Source organism: Monodon monoceros, unplaced genomic scaffold (genome assembly GCF_005190385.1).
Source record: "Monodon monoceros isolate NGI ecotype Baffin Bay Population unplaced genomic scaffold, NGI_Narwhal_1 Super_Scaffold_12, whole genome shotgun sequence".
Lineage (NCBI taxonomy): Eukaryota > Metazoa > Chordata > Mammalia > Artiodactyla > Monodontidae > Monodon > Monodon monoceros.
The window spans coordinates 166,111,908-166,122,146 of NW_021703768.1; the positions used below are offsets into that span (position 1 = coordinate 166,111,908).

Here is a 10,239-nt window from a genome sequence, read left to right on the forward strand (position 1 = left end):
AAAGTATATGCAAAAAGCTTTGTGAAAGTTATACACATGGAGCCTCAGAGCATAGCATTCACTTGTTTTCTTTGATGGAGTCCAAATGAGGCAGGAGCAGTACTTTTGCACTGCAAATTATGACATCATTAGTCATAATGATGCGCTTCTATTTATGCCAGTTTATGTAGGGATAGTCTTAGGAACTTAATGAATATGGGAAATGCCTGAGTCAACCCTCCCTCTTCATCAACAGGAAAGCAGTCGGCTTGGAGAGAAATCCAGTGAATATGCTAACCTGTTTGACGTCTTCAGCATGGGTGCTCATCTTACTCAGCAAATGGGAAGGCACACTAGCAAGAGGCCTTATCACCGCCGGGACTGTGGGGTGACTTTCAAGAACAGATCCCATGTAACCCAACATGTGAACATTTACAATGGGAGGAAAATGCATGAATGTCATCAGTGCCAAAAAGCCTTCACCACAAGTGCTTCCCTTACACGACACAGGAGAATACATACTGGGGAGAAACCCTATGAGTGCAATGCCTGTGGGAAAGCTTTCAATGACCCCTCAGCTCTTAGGAGTCATGCAAGAACTCACCTCACAGAGAAGCCCTTTGACTGCAGTCAGTGTGGAAATGCATTCCGAACCCTCTCCTCACTGAAGATACACATGAGAGTTCACACTGGGGAGAGACCTTACAAGTGTGATGAATGTGGGAAGGCATATGGCAGGAGCTGCCATCTCATTGCACACAGAAGAACACACACTGGAGAGAGACCCTACGAATGTCACGACTGTGGGAAAGCTTTCCAGCATCCCTCACATCTCAAAGAGCACGTCAGGAACCACACTGGAGAGAAACCCTACGAATGCACACAGTGTGGAAAAGCCTTCCGATGGAAGTCCAACTTTAACTTGCACAAGAAGAACCACATGGTAGAGAAAACATATGAGTGTAAAGAATGCGGGAAATCCTTTGGGGACCTCCTCTCACGGAGAAAACACATGAGAATTCACATTGTAAAGAAACCTGTTGAATGTAGACAGTGTGGGAAAGCCTTCAGAAACCAGTCCATCCTTAAGACGCACATGAATTCCCACACTGGAGAGAAACCGTATGGGTGCGATCTCTGTGGGAAAGCCTTCAGTGCAAGCTCCAACCTAACTGCGCACAGAAAAATACACACTCAAGAGAGGCGCTACGAGTGTGCCACCTGCGGTAAGGTCTTTGGTGATTATTTATCGCGGAGGAGGCACATGAGCATTCATCTCGTAAAGAAGCATGTCGAATGCAGACAGTGTGGGAGAGCCTTCAGAAACCAGTCGACCCTTAAGACACACATGAGGAGTCACACAGGAGAGAAGCCTTATGAGTGTGATCACTGTGGGAAAGCCTTTAGCATCTGCTCGAACCTTAATGTGCACCGGAGGATACACACTGGGGAGAAGCCCTATGAGTGCCTGGTCTGCGGGAAAGCCTTCAGTGATCACTCGTCCCTCAGGAGTCATGTGAAGACGCACCGGGGAGAGAAGCTCTTCACATCATCAGTGTGGAAAAGGCTCCAGTGACACATCTCTTTAAAGAGAAACATGAGAGCGCAGACCTGGCAGGTGTAAGGAAGGCAGGAAGCCTTGATGAACTCATCTCACTGGGCACAAAAGAATATGTGTTAACTTGGGAGAAATCCAATTTGTGTAATAACTGTGGAAAGACTATCTCACTTTGGAGATAGTGTGAGAACTCAAGATAGTTGAGAAAACGTGTTTGTGGTGTGAAGAAGCCGTCAGTGTATGTTTAGCTCTCAACAAATGAGAACTTAGGGGGAGAAACCCTAGTCTGATATTTAATGTCAAAATGACTTTAGCATCACCTTGTACTTCCTTGGCACAAGAGTAAGTCCACCAGGGAGGATCTCTGTAAATTCCAAGACTGGACAGACCTTTCCTGGTCTCACTGTATTCCTCATGAGAGAAATCACACTGAAGAGAAAAACCTATGAAATAAGGAACATGGGAAAGTCGGTAACGGGTGGGCAAACTATGGCCAGCTGTCTGTTTTTATACAGCTGGCAAGCTGAGAGTATTTGTTGCATTTTTAAGAAGAAAAATATGTGCCAGAGACCATGTGTGCCCGACAAAGTCTAAAATACTGTCTGTCCCTTTACAGAAAAAAATTGCGAGTCCTTGGTCTACAGCAGTGGTTCTCAACTGGGGATAACTTTGCTCCCCGGGAGACACTTGGCAATGTCTGGAGACATTTTTGGTTGTCAAAGCTGGGGAGGTGCCACTGGCATGTTTTGGGAAACATCGGGGATGCTGTTAAATATCCTGCAGTGGACAGGAGGCTTCCCCCAAGAGAGAGAAATTATGTGCCCCAAAATGTCAGTATTGTTGAGGTTGAGAAACCTTAGCCAACAGTCCCTCCATTTTTTATGAAACATGTGGGTACTCACAGTAGGAGAAATTTCTATTTAAAACTTCAAAATTATAATCAGTGTGATTCTTTCAGGAAACACATGAGAACCCACACTGCAGACAATCCCTATGTGGAGATAATTTCATCCACAGCCCTGTCACTTGTGCATATGAGAATTCACTCCCCAGTGGGATTTCTTAGTAAATGTGGAATTGCACTTATCAGTCTTTCATCATGAAAGTGGACCCCAGCTCATGAATTTTTAAGTCTTTAATTTTAAGATTATGCTCTTCCAAATAACCCTCATGCTTCATCACAGAAGGTTTGTATATAGTATTTTTACTAGAATTTCTTTCTCGATATGTGTTCATTTCCTTTTGGACAACTTGACCGATGGAATTTTTTAGAATAGTGTTACATGCTGTGTAACATGTGGGTATTTTTAGTACCTGTTTGTTACAAGTATCTAATTCAAATGCAGTTGTGATCAGAGCAGGATGTCTTCATCAGATTGATCCTTTGGAATGTTTTTGGCCTCCCATCCAGCCAAGAGTAACATATAGTTGCTCCTTCAGTATCTCATATTCTTTTATATCAAGAAAGTCCAAGTTTTGTCTGATTAGTAAGGTGTGCTATTTTTAAAAATCTCTTATAGGTTTTCCTGCAGCTAGTACAGTCCATGTCCACAGCCTGGCCATTGACAAATAAGCAGATATCACTGTATGGGCTGTAAAAAAGCTTTTGAAAAAGAGTCATTCTTGCCTAGATTCTTCTCTACATTTTTTTTTCCTTGCTCTTCTCATTACTTCTCACCTTGAAAAGAGATTCAGTATCTTGTGTTAAAGGTGCATCTTATGACCGTGAGGATGCAAGCCACAGGCTGAAGGGGGAGATAACCGCAGAAAAATCACAATGATCCTGGCTTCCCCCGTGGCTTGAGTGTCTTCAGTAGTCCTGGATTTGTTGTTTCCAGACTTCCTGTTACATGAGAAAAAAGAAAACTGGTTATTGGTTTAAACTACTTTGGATATTTGATTGTTTAATCTATTTAATAATTGTTTTATTGGTGGCAGGAGGGTTCCGCTGTACCCAGCTGGATGCTATCTGTAACCCATACATCTGGTCATTAGTGAGGTTGGAGAGCTGCTACATGTGTGGGTATAATCTACTTATACTTTTAATTGGTGGATATGGGTTTTAAAAATCCTTAAACCATGTTTTTAAATTGTATTTCAAATCCCTGATGTACTTAAACATTACTTCTCGACTTGTGTTGAAATAAGTGTATTAGTTTTCACAAAAGCTCTAAGAAGTAGGTACCACCAGTAACTCCTTTTTGCATATGGGCAGTCTGAGGCAAGGAAGTTTAAGGGTGCTTGTGTGAGGTCAGCTCATTAACAAGTAGTAGTGTCTGTGTTTTGAGTCCATACTCTCTTATGTCAGGCCCTGTTTGGTGCCCTGAATCTATAGCAGTGAGTCAGGATTTTTGCCTTCATGGTGATCACATTCTACTTGGGATTAAGGCACGTGATAAACAAATGAGTAAATATATTGTATATCAGATGGTGGTCAGTTCAGTGCCGGGAAATTTAAGCATGGTGATGATGAGAGGGATGCGGGGGTTCAGTGGAACTATTGGATGGATAGTGAAAGCCTTTCGTTTAAGGGGACATTTGAGTAGAGATGTAAATTCACTGCCAGTGTGCACCATGTTGTAATGTGGGGAAGAGCACCCTCGGCAGTTCAAAGGTCATGAAAAAGAATTTTGCTTGGGACAGAGGGGCCAGTGTGACTGGAGTTAGGCAAGCTTGGGAGTTGCAGAAGGTGTTGAGGTCAGAGCTGGATTAAGGTCCTGTTCACTGCAGCATCTTGTGGGTTAACTGGAAGGACTTTGCCTTTCTTTCTCAGTGTGGAAAGTCAGTGGAGGATTTTGGACGGAGAAGTGACAGCCATTCAATTTCTGTTTTTAGAGGAACATAGCGGCTTATGGGTTGATAGGCTAAATAGAGGGACAAGATGCAAACAGAAACCTGTTAGAAGGTCATTGCAAAGTTCAAGTTAAATATAACAGGGTCCAGATTATTAGTAGTAGGGGTGTTTTGAGAGTCGTGTTGAATGTGGCTGTAGTTTCTTTTGTATTTTCATCCCACAATTCGTTTAACTAGTGCTGAGGTACAGTTAGTTGCTGGACTATTTCCACTTTTCCCAGTTAGGAACAATGCTGCTTTAAGAAATTGTGTACATGCCTTCTGGAGTGTTGCTGAGTTATTCCAGGAGTGTGAAATTGCTGGGTTGTAAAGTCTGTGCATGTTCATTTTATCTTAATGCCACAGTTGTTTCTGCAGTGTTTGTGTAATGATACCTGTGTGGTAACATTTAAAACAGGTTTTACTGAAATGCAGAAAAGTGCTTAACTCATACAGCTAAATTATCACATGAACACATCCGTGTAAACAGGCAAGAAAAATGTTTTACTCTCATTTCTGATAACCCCTTCTCGCTTTGTCCACATAACAAACCTTTCCTTACCCCTCACAAGTGACTAATATTCTAACTCTGACAACATGGCTTGGATTTTTGTTTTTGAACCCTATGCAAATGGAGCCACACAGTATACGTTCTTTTTTTTTTTTTTTTTTTCAGTATACGTTCTTTAGTGTCTGTCTTAACTTGCCCAGTCTTTTTGTGAGTACCTCTAGATAGTAATACATTTTATTGGGTTCCATTGTTTGAATATTCCATTTATTTAAGCAGTTTGTGTTGATGGACATTTGTCTTTTCAGCTTGGGGCTATTGTAAATAATGCTGCTGTGAGCATATTTTAGTATTTCTGATAGTGCATAAGTGCATATATTTCTCTTGGGTGTATACCCTGGACTGAAATCACTGGATCACATGGGATGCATATTTCATAGATGATGCCAATTTTCCAAAGTGGTTGTACAAATTTGTTTTTCAACAGGCTATTTTATGGAGTTGGATCAGATGATACTAAAGTTGCCTGCCTTTTTCTTACTGATTTATATATTCCAGATGTGGGCCCTATGGCTGGATACGTTTTGCAAGTAATTTTCCCCACTCTGGCTTGTCTCTTCAGTGTTTTAATTGGTGTCTTCTGATGAAATGAGTTCTTAATTTTAATGTCACCTAATTTTTTTTTTTTTTGGCAACACAGGACTGAAAAGCCATTTTATTTCCACAGTTGCATTCTTAGGATTAATAAAATTATTTTTGGAATTGATCTTGGAGGTAGGGGACCATAATATTAATAATACCTCACCATTTCCCACACAGACACAAAGCAAATGCACAACACAACACCAGACATACCGAATGTCATCTAATCTTTATGGGCATCATTCTTCTGTTCCTGTGTAAGAAACATTTACCTACCCTGAAGGCAAGAAGATGTTTCACATTTTTTTCTATAGGTTTTATTGTTTTAGTATACACATTTAGATCTACCCCTTGGAATTGATTTTTTGTGTTATTGTGTGAGGGAGGATTAAGTTTTTTTTCTTTTCCATATTAACCCAGCATCATTTATTTTAAAAGTACATCTTTACCCTAGGGGTTTTTCACCTTTGTCATATACTGAATTCCATATTGTGTTGGGTCTAATTTTGGACTTTATTCTATTGGTCTGTTTGTTCACACACCATGCCACAGTGTTTAAATTATAAATCAGAGGCTTTATAATAAGTTTCAATGTCTGGATGGACTAGTTCCCCCCTCATGGTTTTTCTTTTTAAGTGTTTTTCTAGGTATTCTTGTATGCATGTGTGTGTGCGGGGAGGGAGGTATATGTACTTGTCTATTATCTTGTCCAACTCCATAAAATTAGCTTGTTGGTATTTTTATTGGCTTTGCCTTGAATTTATAACTTATAAATTAACTTGGGGGAATTAGTATCTCTATAATGTTGTCATCTTATCCAAGAATAGGGGATGTCTTCCAATTAGTTCAAGTCTACTTTAGTGTATGTCAGGAATGTTTAAGAATTTGCTTTGTAAAAGTTTTCTACATTCTTGTTAGGTTTTCCCTAAGTATTTAATATTACATTGTAAATTAAATTTTCTCTACCATTATGTCTTCTCTTCACAGTTTCTGTATATGAGAGCTATTAATTTTGTATCTTGATTTTATAATTTGATACTTCACTGAATTATTTCATTTTTTGAGTTCATTTTATTATTTATTTTCTGGGATTTTCCAGGTATACTACCGTATCATCTGCAAACTGAGCGAGCTTTGCTTGTTTATCAACTCTTATGCCTCTTATTGTTTTTGATTGTCTGATTGCATTGGCTAGTACCTCTAGTATGATAATAGAGGGCATTTTTGCCTTGTTCTAGAGGTAATGCCCCTATTGTTTTTCCATTCATTAAGATAAATGTTCTTTAGAACTAAGGTGTACAGTTGACCCTTGAACAACGTGGGGGTTAGGGACACTGACCCTCCACACAGAAAATCCATGTATAACTTTACTGTTTGCCCTCCATATCCATGGTTCCACATCCAAGGATTCAGTTGCAGATTGTATAGTATTGTAGTACATAATTTTTGAAAAAAAAAATCCATGTATAAGTGGACCCATGCAGTTCAAACCTATGTTGTTCAGGGGTCAACTGTATATTTTATCATATTGACAAGGTATTCTGTGTTCTTGAATGTTTTACATGAATGGGTATTGTATTTTGTGCAAGTTTTTCTGAAGATCAATGAGGAGGATTGTGATTCTCTTCCTCTGATTTATCAATATAGTATATGATATTAATAAATTTCTCAATACTCAACAGATTTTGTATCCCTAGAATGAATTTTATTGGCCATGGTATATTATTTTCTTAATGTGTTGTTGGATTCTGTTTGCTAGTATTTTGTTTAGAATTTTGCATTGGTATTCATGAATAATTGATGTGTGGTTTCTTAGTACTGTCTGTCTGGTTTGGGTATTAGTATTATGGCTGCTTCATGAGAGGAATTAGGAATTTTTGCCTCCTTTTCAATGCTCTGGAATAATTTGTACAGCATTAAGACTATGTGGTTTTTAGAAGATTTGGTAGAATTCTTTGTGAAACCATCAGGGTGGAGTGCTTTTTAGTGGTTTGTTTTCTTAGGAACTTTATTTCTTCAATGGAAATTAGTCTGTTTTAAGCTTTCTAACCTGAATGGAGTCAGCACTGGTAATCTGTATTTTCCTAGGAAATTGTTCATTTCATCTAACATAGAGGTCAGCAAAGTGGTTATATGATTTTAAAAATATTTTTTGATTCAATGGTCATCACCTCTTATTTTTTGTATATTTGCTTTCTCATTTTGTGCATCAAATAAGCTAGTGGTTTATTTGTTTTCTTGAAAAAAATGGAATTAATTTTTTCTTATTATTTATTTATTTAGGCTGTACCGGGTCTTAGTTGCAGCATGCAGGATCTTTAGTTGTGACATGCGGACTTCTTAGTTGCGGCATGCAGGTGAGATCTTAGTTCCCTGACCAGGGATCGAACCTGGGCCCCCTGCATTGGGAGCGTGGAATCTTACCCACTGGACCACCAGGGAAGTCTCTTCCTCATTAATTTCTGCTTTTATCTCCACTACTTCCTTATGCTTTCTTTTGGTTTATTTTTCTTTTTCTAGGTTTCTTTTTTTCTTAACTAGTAATTAATTTATTCTTAATCTTTCATTTCATTCACAAGTGTTTTGTGCAGTGAATTTTCCTCTGCTCACTGATTTGAATGCATCCCATAGATTCTAATATGTAGTTTTGATTATCATCATTTCTTTACAGTTCTGTAATTTCAGTTTGTATTTTTACTTTCACTTAGGAGTTAATAAGGTTTTTAAATATCCAGGTACAGGGCTTCCCTGGTGGTGCAGTGGTTGAGAGTCTGCCTGCCGATGCAGGGGACACGGGTTCGTGCCCCGGTCCGGGAGGATCCCACGTGCCGCGGAGCGACTGGGCCCGTGAACCGTGGCCGCTGAGCCTGCGTGTCCAGAGCCTGTGCTCCGCAACGGGAGAGGCCACAGCAGTGAGAGGCTCGCGTACCACAAAAAAAAAAAAAAAAGTATCCAGGTACAAGAGCCCTTCTTCTTTTTGTTAGTAAAGTCTAGGTTTATTTTATGTTGATTATTCTGCAATTTGAATATGATATGCCTAGATCTAGGCTTTTTTTTTTTTCCTTTTTTCTATTGATCCCATTTGTATTGATGATCTCTTAGTTTCCTGTGTCTGTGGTGGTTTGCTATCTGTCATTAATTTTGGAAAATTCTCATCCGTTATTACTTCAAATATTCTGTTCTTTTCTCTCATTCTTCTTCTGGTATTCCCATTATATGCATTTACACCTTTTGTAAATTGTCCTGCAGTTCTTGGATATTGTTTTTCTTTTCATATTTTTCTTTGCATTTCAGTTTTGAAAGTTTCACTGCTGTATCTTCAAGCTCACTGATCATTCTTTCTTCAGCCACATCCAGTCTATTGAGCCCATCCTTTGATAGCATTCTTCATTTCTGATATAGTGTTTTTTATTTTTAGCATTTCCTTTGATTCTTTTTTTTTAATTTAAATTTTAATTTATTTATTTTTGGCTGCATTGGGTCTTCGTTGCTGTGCGCGGGCTTTCTCTAGTTACGGCGAGCGGGGGCTACTCTTTGTTGCAGTGCACGGGCTTCTCACTGTGGTGGCTTCTCTTGCTGCGGAGCACGGGCTCTAGGTGCGCGGGCTTCAGTAGTTGTGGCACACAGGCTCAGTAGTTGCACAGGCTCTAGAGTGCAGGCTCAGTAGTTGTGGAGCATGGGCTTAGATGTTCCACAGCATGTGGGATCTTCCCGGACCAGGGCTTGCACCCGTGTCCCCTGCATTGGCAGGCAGATTCTTAACCACTGAGCCACCAGGGAACTCCTTGATTCTTTCTTAAAGTTTCCATTTCTCTGCTTACGTTACCCATTTGTTCTTAACATATTCCCTTTATCCATTAGAACCCATACCATATTAACCACAGTTAATTAAAATTCCCAGTCTGGTAATTCCAAAATCTCTGCCATAACTGAGTCTGGTTCTGATGCTTGCTTTCTTATTTTAGACTGTTTCTTTTCTTTTTTCCTTGCCTTTTACTACGGCTTGCAGTTTTTTTGTTGAAATCTTGACATGATGTGTTGGGTAAAGTGAACCGCAGTAGATAGTCCTTTAATGTGCTTAATATTTTTCTAGCTAGAAGATAGCCTATGTTTGCTGGTTGCTGTAGCTATTGTGTCAGAGGCTAAAGTATCCTCCAGTGTCCTTATTTTTATCTTCCCTGTTCTTGGGTTCTTCTAGAGACTCTTTTTTAAATTTTTATTTATTTACTTATTTTTGCAGCCTCTGAAATTTATTTGGGTTTGTTTAATTTTAATTTTTATCTTTTGGCCATGCTGTGCAGCTTATGGGATCTCAGTTCCCCAACCAGGGATTGAACCCCGGGCTGCAGGAGTGAAAGCCTGGAATCCTAACCACTAGGCCACCAGGGAACTCCCTAGAGACTCTTTAAATAGGAGCTTAAGACTAGCAATTCTTTAAACTGTAGTCCTTTGTTCTACACGAGCCCAGGAAAATCCTTTCCCTTCAGTTTAAGCTACGTGCGTTCCTTTATATTTGTCTTTAGCCCACTGCTACTTTTATGAATTCAGAATAAAAGCTGATTTTTTAAAAAAGTACTCAGTTACGCCTTGAGAATCTAAGTAGATAAATAAATCTGCTTCCTAAAGACAAGTTCCAGCCTCAGGCCTTTGACAATTCTTCTGACTTAATATTTGTGATAACTAAAAAAGTTTCTCTACCTTACCCAAGAAGAAGGCAGAT

The 10,239-nt window shown here is 39.4% G+C and overlaps 1 protein-coding gene across 1 annotated transcript in view; it reads left to right on the forward strand.

The window, feature by feature from the left end:
* The window catches only part of ZNF317 (zinc finger protein 317), a 29,541-nt gene extending 21,824 nt beyond the window's left edge, over positions 1 to 7,717 (forward strand). The window contains exon 7 of the mRNA XM_029217296.1: positions 236 to 7,717. Coding sequence (XP_029073129.1) covers positions 236 to 1,555 — 1,320 coding nt within the window. The 3' untranslated portion in view covers positions 1,556 to 7,717. The remainder of the gene's footprint in view (positions 1 to 235) is intronic.
* Positions 7,718 to 10,239: the final 2,522 nt, after the last annotated feature.